The 14,891-nt window shown below is 49.5% G+C and overlaps 1 protein-coding gene across 3 annotated transcripts in view; it reads left to right on the top strand.

Annotated features, from left to right (window-relative positions):
- Nucleotides 1–6,337: 6,337 nt before the first annotated feature.
- The window catches only part of TPM2 (tropomyosin 2), an 80,209-nt gene continuing 71,655 nt past the window's right edge, over nucleotides 6,338–14,891 (top strand). Inside the window, exons 1-2 of one of the 3 annotated variants that reach the window (XM_063957469.1) lie at nucleotides 6,338–6,584; nucleotides 9,413–9,538. In XM_063957469.1, coding sequence (XP_063813539.1) covers nucleotides 6,471–6,584; nucleotides 9,413–9,538 — 240 coding nt within the window. In that variant the 5' untranslated portion in view covers nucleotides 6,338–6,470. The remainder of the gene's footprint in view (nucleotides 6,585–9,412; nucleotides 9,539–14,891) is intronic. The other 2 variants (XM_063957471.1, XM_063957470.1) reach the window with 2 other exon arrangements.

Below are 14,891 nucleotides of genomic sequence, written 5' to 3'. Positions count from 1 at the left end.
GAATAACCTCATCCGGAATACCTTTTTCCGCTAGGATCCGGGTTTCAACCGCCATGCCGTCAAACGCAGCCGCGGTAAGTCTTGGAACAGACAGGGTCCCTGTTGCAACAGGTCCTGCCTTAGAGGAAGAGGCCACGGATCTTCCGTGAGCATTTCCTGCAGATCTGGATACCAGGTCCGTTGTGGCCAATATGGAACAACGAGGATTGTTCTCACTCCTTTTCTTCTTACTATTCTCAACACCTTGGGTATGAGAGGAAGAGGAGGAAATACATAGACGGACCGGAACCCTCACGGTGTCACGAGGGCGTCTACCGCTACTGCCTGAGGGTCTCCGGACCTGGCGCAATACCTCTGTAGCTTTTTGTTGAGGCGGGACGCCATCATGTCCACCTGTGGCAGTTCCCACCGACTCACAATCTGTGCGAAGACTTCCTGATGAAGTCCCCACTCTCCCGGGTGTAGGTCGTGTCTGCTGAGGAAGTTTGCTTCCCAGTTGTCCACTCCCGGAATGAACACTGCTGACAGTGCGCTTACATGATTCTCCGCCCAGCGAAGAATTCTGGTGGCTTCCGCCATCGCCACCCTGCTCCTTGTGCCGCCTTGAGACTCCCCCCCCCCGCCCCCTCACCTCTATCTGCCCCTTATATGAGACTGTCCCCTCACCTCTATATGCCGCTTATATGAGACTGGTCCCCCCTCACCTCTATCTGCCCCTTTTATGAGACTGGTCCCCCCTCACCTCTATCTGCCCCTTTTATGAGACTGGTCCCCCCTCACCTCTATCTGCCCCTTATATGAGACTGTCCCCCCCTCACCTCTATCTGCCCCTTTTATGAGACTGGTCCCCCCTCACCTCTATCTGCCCCTTTTATGAGACTGGTCCCCCCTCACCTCTATCTGCCCCTTATACGAGACTGTCCCCCCCTCACCTCTATCTGCCCCTTTTATGAGACTGGTCCCCCCTCACCTCTATCTGCCCCTTATAGAAGACTGTCCCCCTCACCTCTATCTGCCCCTTTTATGAGACTGGTCCCCCCTCACCTCTATCTGCCCCTTATTTGAGATTCTCTATTTGCCCCTTATATGAGACTGGTGCCCCTCACTTATAACTGCCCCTTATATGAGGCTGTCCCCCCATCACCTCTATCTGCCCCTTATATGAGACTTGTGCCCCCTCACCTCTATCTGCCCCTTATATGAGGCTGGTGCCTCCTTACCCCTATCTGCCCCTTATATGAGACTGTCCCCCCCATCACCTCTATCTGCCCCTTATATGAGACTTATGCCTCCTCACCTCTATCTGCCCCTTATATGAGATTGGTCCCCCCCTTACCCCTATCTGCCCCTTATATGAGACTGGTCCCCTGCTCACCTCTATCTGCCCCTTATACGAGACTGGTACCCCCTCACCTCTTTATGCCCCTTATATGAGACTGTCCCCCATCACCTCTATCTGCCCCTTATATGAGACTGGTCCCTCCTCACCTCTATCTGCCCCTTATATGAGACTGCCCCCCCACCTCTATCTGCCCCTTATACAAGACTTGTCCCCCCTCACCTCTATCTGCCCCTTATACGAGACTTGTCCCCCCTCACCTCTTTCTGCCCCTTATACGAGACTGTCCCCCCCTCACCTCTATCTGCCCCTTATATGAGAATGGTCCCTCCTCACCTCTATCTGCCCCTTATATGAGACTGCCCCCCCTCACCTCTATCTGTCCCTTATATGAGACTGCCCCTCCGCCCCCTCACCTCTATCTGTCCCTTATATGAGACTGTCCCCCCTCACCTCTATCTGCCCCTTATATGAGACTGGTCCCTCCTCACCTCTATATGCCCCTTATACGAGACTGCCTCCCCTTCACCTCTATCTGCCCCTTATACGACACTGGTCCCCCCTCACCTTTATCTGTCCCTTATATGAGACTGCCCCCCCCCACCCCCTCACCTCTATCTGTCCCTTATACGAGACTGCCTCCCCTTCACCTCTATCTGCCCCTTATACGACACTGGTCCCCCCTCACCTCTATCTGTCCCTTATATGAGACTGCCCCCCCCCCCCCCCCTCACCTCTAACTGCCCCTTATACGAGACTGGTCCCCCCTCACCTCTTTCTGCCCCTTATATGAGACTGCCCCCCCCCCCCTCACCTCTATCTGTCCCTTATATGAGACTGGTCCCTCCTCACCTCTATCTGCCCCTTATATGAGACTGGTCCCTCCTCACCTCTATCTGCCCCTTATATGAGACTGCCCCCCACCTCTATCTGCCCCTTATACAAGACTGGTTCCCCCTCACCTCTATCTGTCCCTTATATGAGACTGCCCCCCCCCCCCCACCTCTATCTGTCCCTTATATGAGACTGGTCCCCCCCTTACCTCTATCTGCCCCTTATACGAGACTGGTCCCCCCTCACCTCTATCTGCCCCTTATATGAGACTGGTCCCTCCTCACCTCTATCTGCTCCTTATATGAGACTGCCCCTCCCCCCCTCACCTCTAGCTGCCCCTTATACGAGACTGGTCCCCCCTCACCTCTATCTGTCCCTTATAAGAGACTGCCCCCCCCTCGCCTCTATCTGTCCCTTATATGAGACTGCCCCCCCGCCCCCTCACCTCTATCTGCCCCTTATACGAGACTGTCCCCCTCACCTCTATATGCCCCTTATATGAGACTGTCCCCCTCACCTCTATCTGCCCCTTATAGAAGACTGTCCCTCTCACCTCTATCTGCCCCTTATATGAGACTGGTCCCCCCTTACCCCTATCTGCCCCTTATATGAGACTGCCCCCCCACCTCTATCTGCCCCTTATACAAGACTTGTCCCCCCTCACCTCTATCTGCCCCTTATACGAGACTTGTCCCCCCTCACCTCTTTCTGCCCCTTATACGAGACTGTCCCCCCCTCACCTCTATCTGCCCCTTATATGAGAATGGTCCCTCCTCACCTCTATCTGCCCCTTATATGAGACTGCCCCCCCTCACCTCTATCTGTCCCTTATATGAGACTGCCCCTCCGCCCCCTCACCTCTATCTGTCCCTTATATGAGACTGTCCCCCCTCACCTCTATCTGCCCCTTATATGAGACTGGTCCCTCCTCACCTCTATATGCCCCTTATACGAGACTGCCTCCCCTTCACCTCTATCTGCCCCTTATACGACACTGGTCCCCCCTCACCTCTATCTGTCCCTTATATGAGACTGCCCCCCCACCCCCTCACCTCTATCTGTCCCTTATACGAGACTGCCTCCCCTTCACCTCTATCTGCCCCTTATACGACACTGGTCCCCCCTCACCTCTATCTGTCCCTTATATGAGACTGCCCCCCCCCCCCCTCACCTCTAACTGCCCCTTATACGAGACTGGTCCCCCCCTCACCTCTTTCTGCCCCTTATATGAGACTGTCCCCCCCCCCCTCACCTCTATCTGTCCCTTATATGAGACTGGTCCCTCCTCACCTCTATCTGCCCCTTATATGAGACTGTCCCCCTCACCTCTATCTGCCCCTTATAGAAGACTGTCCCCCTCACCTCTATCTGCCCCTTATATGAGACTGGTCCCCCCTTACCCCTATCTGCCCCTTATATGAGACTGTCCCCCCCATCACCTCTATCTGCCCCTTATATGAGACTTGTGCCCCCTCACCTCTATCTGCCCCTTATATGAGATTCTCTATTTGCCCCTTATATGAGACTGGTGCCCCCTTACTTATAACTGCCCCTTATATGAGACTGTCCCCCCATCACCTCTATCTGCCCCTTATATGAGACTTGTGCCCCCTCACCTCTATCTGCCCCTTATATGAGGCTGGTGCCCCCTTACCCCTATCTGCCTGTTATATGAGACTGTCCCCCCTATCACCTCTATCTGCCCCTTATATGAGACTTGTGCCTCCTCACCTCTATCTACCCCTTATATGAGATTAATCCCCCCCTTACCCCTATCTGCCCCTTATATGAGACTGGTCCCCTCCTCACCTTTATCTGCCCCTTATACGAGACTGGTCCCCCCTCACCTCTATCTGCCCCTTATATGAGACTGCCACCCCTCACCTCTATCTGTCCCTTATATGAGACTGCCCCCCCGCCCCCTCACCTCTATCTGCCCCTTTTACGAGACTGTCCCCCTCACCTCTATATGCCCCTTATATGAGACTGGTCCCCCCTCACCTCTATCTGCCCCGTATAGAAGACTGTCCCCCTCACCTCTATCTGCCCCTTATATGAGACTGGTCCCCCCTCACCTCTATCTGCCCCTTATTTGAGATTCTCTATTTGCCACTTATATGAGACTGGTGCCCCCTCACTTATAACTGCCCCTTATATGAGACTGTCCCCCATCACCTCTATCTGCCCCTTATATGAGACTTGTTCCCCCTCACCTCTATCTGCCCCTTATATGAGGCTGGTGCCCCCTTACTCCTATCTGCCCCTTATATGAGACTGTCCCCCCATCACCTCTATCTGCCCCTTATATGAGACTTGTGCCTCCTCACCTCTATCTGCCCCTTATATGAGATTGTTCCCCCCCTTACCCCTATCTGCCCCTTATATGAGACTGGTCCCCTCCTCACCTCTATCTGCCCCTTATACGAGACTGGTCCCCCCTCACCTCTTTCTGCCCCTTATATGAGACTGTCCCCCCCTCACCTCTATCTGCCCCTTATATGAGACTGGTCCCTCCTCACCTCTATCTGCCCCTTATACGAGACTGGTCCCCCCTCACCTCTTTCTGCCCGTTATATGAGACTGTCCCCCCCCCCTCACCTCTATCTGTCCCTTATATGAGACTGGTCCCTCCTCACCTCTATCTGCCCCTTATATGAGACTGCCCCCCCACCTCTATCTGCCCCTTATATGAGACTGGTCCCCCCTCACCTCTATCTGCCCCTTATAGAAGACTGTCCCCCCACCTCTATCTGCCCCTTATACAAGACTTGTCCCCCCTCACCTCTATCTGTCCCTTATATGAGACTGCCCCCCCCCCACCTCTATCTGTCCCTTATATGAGACTGGTCCCTCCCTCACCTCTATCTGTCCCTTATACGAGACTGGTCCCCCCTCACCTTTTTCTGCCCCCTATACGAGACTGTCCCCCCCTCACCTCTATCTGCCCCTTATATGAGACTGGTCCCTCCTCACCTCTATCTGCCCCTTATATGAGACTGCCCCCCCCCTCACTTCTATCTGTCCCTTATATGAGACTGCCCCCCCGCCCCCTCACCTCTATCTGTCCCTTATATGAGACTGTCCCCCCTCACCTCTATCTGTCCCTTATATGAGACTGTCCCCCCTCACCTCTATCTGTCCCTTATATGAGACTGGTCCCCCCCTCACCTCTATCTGTCCCTTATACGAGACTGGTCCCCTGTCCCTTATATGAGACTGTCCCCCCTCACCTCTATCTGTCCCTTATATGAGACTGGTCCCTCCTCACCTCTATATGCCCCTTATACGAGACTGGTCCCCCCTCACCTTTTTCTGCCCCTTATACGAGACTGTCCCCCCCTCACCTCTATCTGCCCCTTATATGAGACTGGTCCCTCCTCACCTCTATCTACCCCTTATATGAGACTGCCCCCCCCCTCACTTCTATCTGTCCCTTATATGAGACTGCCCCCCCGCCCCCTCACCTCTATCTGTCCCTTATATGAGACTGTCCCCCCTCACCTCTATCTGCCCCTTATATGAGACTGCCTCCCCTTCACCTCTATCTGCCCCTTATACGACACTGGTCCCCCCTCATCTCTATCTGTCCCTTATATGAGACTGCCCCCCCCCCCCCTCACCTCTGTCTGTCCCTTATACGAGACTGCCCCCACCCCTCACCTCTATCTGCCCCTTATATGAGACTGTCCCCCCTCACCTCTATCTGCCCCTTATACGAGACTGCCCCCACCCCCACCCCCTCACCTCTATCTGCCCCTTATACGAGACTGCCTCCCCCTCACCTCTATCTGCCCCTTATACGAGACTGCCCCTCCCCCTCACCTCTATCTGCTCCTCACCCCTCGCTGTTGCCCCCACCCCTCTATCTGCCCCACACTGTTGCCCCCCCTCCCCTCTATCTGCCCCTCACCCCTCGCTGTTGCCCCCACCCCTCTATCTGCCCCACACTGTTGCCCCCCTCCCCTCTATCTGCTCCTTACCCCTCGCTGTTGCCCCCACCCCTCTATCTGCCCCTCACTGTTGCCCCCCTCCCCTCTATCTGCCCCTCACCCCTCGCTGTTGCCCCCTCCTCCGTCCTCCTCCTCCCCGGCCACGTCTCTTCCATACAAGGCGCTGATAGTCGGGTCTGGGCGGTGTCTGGCTGCCGGGATATAAAGCGGGGGGTCCGGGCAGCTCTCCTCCAGCCCCCGGACCTCAGCAGCCGCAGCCCCCGGATCTCCGCACTCATCCCCGGACCTCAGCACCGCCGCAGCCCCCGGATCTCCGCACTCATCCCCGGACCTCAGCAGCCGCCGCCATGGACGCCATCAAGAAGAAGATGCAGATGCTGAAGCTGGACAAGGAGAACGCCATAGACCGGGCGGAGCAGGCGGAGGGCGACAAGAAGCAGGCGGAGGACCGCTGCAAGCAGGTACTGCCCCTGCCCCCCGGGGGGGTATCACTACTGCCCCCAGCCAGGGGGTATTACTACTGCCCCCAGCCAGGGGGGTATTACTACTGCCCCCAGCCAGGGGGGTATTACTACTGCCCCCAGCCAGGGGGGTATTACTACTGACCCCAGCCAGGGGGGTATCACTACTGCCCCTAGCCAGGGAGGTATTACTACTGCCCCCAGCCAGGGGGGTATTACTACTGCCCCCAGCCAGGGGGGCATCACTACTGCCCCCAGCCAGGGGGGTATCACTACTGCCCCCAGCCAGGGGGGTATCACTACTGCCCCCAGCCAGGGGATATCACTACTGCCCTCAGCCAGGAGGGTATCACTACTGCCCCCAGCCAGGGGGGTATCACTACTGCCCCCAGCCAGGGGGGTATCACTACTGCCCCCAACCAGGGGCTTAGTACTGTACTACCCTCGGCCTCTTACTACCACCCCACACCTGGGGGGGCTCATACTGCTGTCCCCAGCCAGGGGGGTATTACTACTGCCCCTAGCCGGGGTCTACTGCTACTGCCCTCGGCCCAGCCTGTCACTGGTACCCCCAGCCAGGGGGCTCATACTGCTGCTATTGCCCCCAGTCGGGGCTGATACTGCTGCTACTGCCCCTAGCCTGTCACTAATACTCCCTGCTGTTGTCTGACTACTATTACTGCCCCCAAACTTTCACTACTGCCCCAGCCGGGGTCTCACTGCTACTGTTGCCCCCAGTGTCCGCCTACAGTACCTGGTGTTCCGCAGTAAAGCCCGGTGTTACCACCACTACTACCTCCGATGGATTACACTCATCATCGCCCATTGCAAACCCCAGTACACTCTGCTCATTGAGGAAATTGGCATGCAAGTGAAGCTGGACTGAGGAGCTAACAATCTATTGGCACACTGCAGTGGAGGACAGGCACAGCGAGGAATAATTAATGACATCATATGGATATTTATTATGGCAGATATAATATTAACGTAACCTCGGTCAAGAAGTTACAGCCAGTGACGTTATAAGCCAAGGATGTTACTATCTCATCTTTATTCAGATTGTGGTGTCACAGAGGCTTGCAATCTAGTTACATTACAGTGAGAATATAAGGTCTCGTCATGAAGCTTTGGGAAGTGACCTGGTTAGTAGCTGAGTCTAAGTTATTATGAATGGGGTGACCCTCAGGTAGATGGCAGGAGGTCTAGGGCTGACCCTCTGGTAGATTATAGGAGCTCTGGGAGTGACCCTCAGGTAGAGGGTAAGAGGCTTGGAGGTGACACTCATGTAGAAGATAAGAGCAAAGGGGTGACCCTCAGGCAGATAATAGGAGGTCTGGGCTTGACCCTCAGGTAGATGGCAGGAGGTCTGGGGTGACCCTCAGGTTAATGGCAGGAGGTCTGGGGGTGATTTTCAGATTATAGAAGGCTTGGGGGATATGCCTCAGGTAGATAATAGGAGTCCAGGGGTGACCGTCAGGCAGATAATAGGAGTCTAGGGGTGACCCTCAGGCAGATAATAGGAATCCAGGGGTGACCCTCAGGCAGATAATAGGAGTCTAGGGGTGACCATCAGGTAGATGGCAGGAGGTCTGGGGAGACCCTCAAGTTAATGGCAGGAGGTCTGGTGATGATTTTCAGATTATAGAAGGCTTGGGGATATCCATCAGGTAGATAACAGGAGTCTAGGGGTGACCCTCAGGCAGATAATAGGAGTCTAGGGGTGACCGTCAGGTAGATAGCAGAAGGTCTGGGGTGACCCTCAGGTTAATGGCAGGAGGTCTGGGGGTGACCCTCAGGTTAATGGCAGGAGGTCTGGGGGTGACCCTCAGGTAAATGATAGGAGGCTTTGGGATATATGTAGGGGCACTTGGTAAAAGGGGATGCGGTCAGCCCAGTGTGCTGTGTGTCCTTGCACTATAGCGACATCTTGTGGAAGGTTCTGCAATGTACACTCTTTTTCTGACTACATTTATACTGTATGTGCAGCATTACAGGGAATACAGATGGAGGTGCTCCTACATCACCCCCTCCCAGCAGTGACACAAACGTTGCTTCTTTATTTATCCCCAGTGATGTCATAACAGGAATGGTCTTATCCCTTGAGTTGGGATAGCTAAAGCCACAGTGATGTCATAAAATAAATGTATCCCCATGATGTAATAAATGGAGTTTTTCTATAGTGACGGAATTGCCATAGTTTCCTTACCTCCAGTGATGTCATAGCCAGAGTTATTTATCCCCAGTGATGTCATAGCCAGAGTTATTTATCCCCAGTGATGTCATAGCCAGAGTTATTTATCCCCAGTGATGTCATAGCCAGAGTTATTTATCCCCAATGATGTCATAGCCAGAGTTTATATATCCCCAGTGATGTCATAGCCAGAGTTATTTATCCGCAGTGATGTCATAGCCAGAGTTATTTATCTCCAGTGATGTCATAGCCAGAGTTATTTATCCCCAGTGATGTCATAAGCCAGAGTTATTTATCCCCAATGATGTCATAGCCAGAGTTATTTATCCCCATTGATGCCATAGCCAGAGTTTATATATCCCCAGTGTGTAATAGCCAGAGTTATTTATCCCCAGTGATGTCATAGCCAGAGTTTATATATCCCCAGTGATGTCATAGCCAGAGTTTATATATCCCCGGTGATGTCATTGCCAGAGTTTATATATCCCCGGTGATGTCATTGCCAGTGATATTCTGCTTTTACAGCTGCAGCAGTACCAGCCCCACAAATCAGAGGCACCTGAGGAAATGATGCTGTATTCAGTGTGATGTGTTATGTATACGGTGCATATAATGTATATAATATCTGTCTCCGCAGCTGGAGGAGGAGGTGATGGGGCTGCAGAAGAAGACGAAGGGTACAGAGGATGAAGTGGAGAAATACTCTGAGTCTGTGAAGGAAGCTCAGGAGAGACTGGAACTAGCAGAGAAGAAAGCGGCTGATGTGAGTTCCCGTATACCATCCTCCATTCCATGTATTCCATACAGTCATTTGCTGTGACGAGACACCGCCATATTTCCTCTCACCCCAGCACTGCCATGTTCTCACACCGCCATATTTCCCTCTCACCCCAGCACTGCCATGTTTAGGATCTCTGGCATGAATTAGATGTTATTTATAAGGTGTGAATAAGTTGTGGATCTCAGTTACAGGCGGCGAGAAATCCGCAGAGGCCGCATTTCATTTACCAGTACTCACCTTTATATAACTCAGTATATAGTGTATCTCAACCCTTATTATAGTCATCACCAACACGCGATACATCAGCAAATGAAGTAATACTAGGGTGTTATAGCCACCCACATCACTGATCCCATAATCACAACCGAGTATTACAGTCACCAAGCATCGCCGACATAATAATACCCTGATCACTGATCCTATAATCACAACCGAGTATTACAGTCACCAAGCATCGCCGACATAATAATACCCACATCACTGATCCCATAATCACAACCGAATATTACAGTCACCAAGCATCGCCGACATAATAATACCCTGATCACTGATCCCATAATCACAGCCGAGTATTACAGTCACCAAGCATCGCCGACATAATAATACCCACATCACTGATCCCATAATCACAACCGAATATTACAGTCACCAAGCACCGCCGACATAATAATACCCACATCACTGATCCCATAATCACAGCCGAGTATTACAGTCACCAAGCATCGCCGACATAATAATACCCACATCACTGATCCCATAATCACAGCCGAGTATTACAGTCACCAAGCACTGCCGACATAATAATACCCACATCACTGATCCCATAATCACAGCCCAGTATTACAGTCACCAAGCATCGCCGACATAATAATACCCAATAATACCATCCTCACTGCTATAATCCTATCTCAGTATTACAGTAACTTATCTTCACTGGTATAATTCTACCCCAGTATTTTAGTAATTAACCCTCACTGGTATAATCTTTCCCCAGTATTATAATAACCAACCCTCACTGGTATAATCCTACCTCAGTATTATAGTAACCAACCCTCACTGGTATAATCCTACCTCAGTATTATAGTAACCAACCATCACTGGTATAATCCTACCCTAGTATTACATTAACTAACCCTCACTTGTATAATCCTACCTCAGTATTTTAGTAACCAACCCTCACTGGTATAATCCTACCTCAGTATTTAGTAACCAACCCTCACTGGTATAATCCTACCTCAGTATTATAGTAACCAACCCTCACTGGTATAATCCTACCTCAGTATTATAGTAACCAACCCTCACTGGTATAATCCTACCTCAGTATTATAGTAACCATCCCTCACTGGTATAATCCTACTTCAGTATTATAGTAACCAACCCTCACTATTATAATCCTACCCCAGTATTATATTAACTAACCCTCACTGGTATATTCCTACCTCAGTATTTTAGTAACCAACCCTCACTGGTATAATCCTACCTCAGTATTATAATAACCAACCCTCACTTGTATAATCCTACCTCAGTATTTTAGTAACCAACTCTCACTGGTATAATCCTACCTCAGTATTATAGTAACCAACCCTCAGTGGTATAATCCTACCTCAGTATTTTAGTAACCAACCCTCACTGGTATAATCCTACCTCAGTATTATAGTAACCAACCCTCAGTGGTATAATCCTACCTCAGTATTTTAGTAACCAACCCTCAATTGTATAATCCTACCCCAGTGTTATATTAACTAACCCTTAATGCTATAGTCCTACCTCAGTATTATATTAACTAACCCTCACTTGTATAATCCTACCCCAGTATTATATTAACTAATCCTCACTGGTATAATCCTACCCCAGTATTATATTAACTAACCCTCACTGCTATAATCCTACCTCAGTATTATAGCATCAACCCCTCACTGGTATAATCCTACCTGAATATTATTGCATCAAACCCTCACTGGTATAATCCTACCTCAGTATTATAGTAACCAACCCTCACTGGTATAATCCTACCTCAGTATTATAGTAACCAACCCTCACTGGTATAATCCTACCTCAGTATTATAGTAACCATCCCTTACTGGTATAATCCTACCTCAGTATTATAATAACCATCCCTCACCTGGTATAATCCTACCTCAGTATTATAATAACCAACCCTCACTGGTATAATCCTACCCCAGTATTATAGTAAATAACCCTCACTGGTATATCCTACCCCAGTATTATATTAACTAATCCTTACTGTATAATCCTACCCCAGTATTATAGTAACCAACCCTCACTTGTATAATCCTACCTCAGTATTATATTAAATAACCCTCACTGCTATAATACTACCTCAGTAGAGAGGTGTAGCTAGGTGCCATGGTGCCCGGAGCAAGGGTAGGTTTTGGTGCCCCCCCACCTATACTGAATACTGAATTGGGGGCCTAGCCAAACATTTGGTGGCATGTTACATTTGAAAAGAAACAATATTTAAATATCCTAAATTGGTGACAAGGGCGGTTGTAGACCTTGTGGAGCTCATGGCAATCTGATAATCTCCCACTGCCTTAATTAAAATAATGCCACAAATGTGACCACCCCACAGACCCAAACCCCCTAGACTCTCACTGAAAATGCTGCTTCATAATTGACAACCCCCCCCCACACACACACACACACACACACACACACACACACACACACACACACACACACACACACACACACACCACACACACACACACACACACACACACTATTTCATAGTCCCCAATGCCTTAACCCTAGAACTCATATCCCAGACCTGATAAACCCACCATGCTTCAATGAAAATAATGTCCCAGAATTTCCTGAGAGGCAGAGAGAGGTGCTGCAGCAGCCTGAGGGTCAGAGAGAGGTCCTGGAGCAGCCTGAGGGGCAGAGAGAGGTGCTGGAGCAGCCTGAGGTGCAGAGAGAGGTGCTGCAGCAGCCTGAGGTGCAGAGAGAGGTGCTGCAACATAAATGTAGAGAGAGGTGCTGCAGCAGCATGAGGGGGAGAGAGAGGTGCTGCAGCAGCCCTGAGGGGCAGAGAGAAGGTGCTGCAGCAGCCTGAGGGGCAGAGAGAGGTGCTGCAGCAGCCTGAGGGCAGAGAGAGGTGCTGCAACATCAATGTAGAGAGAGGTGCTGCAGCAGCCTGAGGGGCAGAGAGAGGTGCTGCAGCATCAATGTAGAGAGAGGTGCTGCAGCAGCCTGAGGGGCAGAGAGAGGTGCTGCAGCAGCCTGAGGGGCAGAGAGAGGTGCTGCAGCAGCCTGTGGGGCAGAGAGAGGTGCTGCAACATCAATGTAGAGTGAAGTGCTGCAGCAGCCGGGGTAGAGATGCCATAGCAGCCTGGGCAGGACCAAAAGTAACCCAACCCCCACTGGTATAATCCTACCTCAGTATAACAGTAACCAAACCTCACTGGTATAATCCTACCTCAGTATTATATTAACTAACCCTCACTGGTATAATCCTACCTCAGTATTATATTAACTAACCCTCACTGGTATAATCCTACCTCAGTATAACAATAACCAAACCTCACTGGTATAATCCTACCTCAGTATAACAATAACAAACCTCACTGTATAATCCTACCTCAGTATTATATTAACTAACCCTCACTGGTATAATCCTACCTCAGTATAACAATAACCAAACCTCACTGGTATAATCCTACCTCAGTATAACAGTAACCAAACCTCACTGGTATAATTCTACCTCAGTATTATATTAACTAACCCTCACTGGTATAATCCTACCTCAGTATAACAATAACCAAACCTCACTGGTATAATCCTACCTCAGTATAACAATAACCAAACCTCACTGGTATAATCCTACCTCAGTATTATATTAACTAACCCTCACTGGTATAATCCTACCTCAGTATAACAATAACCAAACCTCACTGGTATAATCCTACCTCAGTATAACAGTAACCAAACCTCACTGGTATAATCCTACCTCAGTATTATATTAACCATCCCTCACTTGTATAATCCTACCTCAGTATTATAGTAACCAACCCTTACTGGTATAATCCTACCTCAGTTTTATATTAACTAACGCTTACTGGTATAATCCTACCTCAGTATTATAGTAACCAAACCTCACTGGTATAATCCTACCTCAGTATTATATTAACTAACCCACACTGGTATAATCCTACCTCAGTATTATAGTAACCAACCCTCACTTGTATAATCCTACCTCAGTATTATAGTTTCCAACCCTCACTGGTATAATCCTACCTCAGTATTTTAGTAACCAACCCTCACTGGTATAATCCTACCTCAGTATTATAGTAACCATCCCTCACTGGTATAATCCTACCTCAGTATTATAGTAACCAACCCTCACTGGTATAATCCTACCTCAGTATTATAGTAACCATCCCTCACTGGTATAATCCTACCTCAGTATTATATTAACTAACGCTTACTGGTATAATCCTACCTCAGTATTATAGTAACCAAACCTCACTTGTATAATCCTATCTCAGTATTATAGTAACCAAACCTCACTGGTATAATTCTACTTCAGTATTATATTAACTAACCCACACTGGTATAATCCTACCTCAGTATTATAGTAACCAACCCTCACTTGTATAATCCTACCTCAGTATTATAGTTTCCAACCCTCACTGGTATAATCCTACCTCAGTATTTTAGTAACCAACCCTCACTGGTATAATCCTACCTCAGTATTATAGTAACCATCCCTCACTGGTATAATCCTACCTCAGTATTATAGTAACCAACCCTCACTGGTATAATCCTACCTCAGTATTATAGTAACCATCCCTCACTGGTATAATCCTACCTCAGTATTATAGTAACCATCCCTCACTGGTATAATCCTACCTCAGTTTGATAATAACCAACCCTCACTTGTATAATCCTACCCCAGTATTATAGTAACCAACCCTCACTGGTATAATCCTACCCCAGTATTATATTAAATAACCCTCACTTGTATAATCCTACCCCAGTATTATATTAACTAATACTTACTGGTATAATCCTACCCCAGTATTATAGTAACCAACCCTAACTTGTATAATCCTACCTCAGTATTATATTAGATAACCCTTACTGCTATAATACTACCTCAGTAGAGAGGTGTAGCTAGGTGCCATGGTGCCCGGAGCAAGGGTAGGTTTTGGTGCCCCCCACCTATACTGAATACTGAATTGGGGGCCTAGCCAACATTTGGTGGCATGTTACATTTGAAAAGAAACAATATTTAAATATCCTAAATTAGTGACAAGGGCGGTTGTAGACCTCAGTTGTTATACCTCAGTATAACAGTAACCAAACCTCA

The sequence above is a fragment of the Pseudophryne corroboree genome, chromosome 1, assembly GCF_028390025.1.
Source record: "Pseudophryne corroboree isolate aPseCor3 chromosome 1, aPseCor3.hap2, whole genome shotgun sequence".
Lineage (NCBI taxonomy): Eukaryota > Metazoa > Chordata > Amphibia > Anura > Myobatrachidae > Pseudophryne > Pseudophryne corroboree.
Note: the sequence above shows the minus strand (reverse complement) of the source record. Positions and strands in the feature narration are given on the sequence as shown.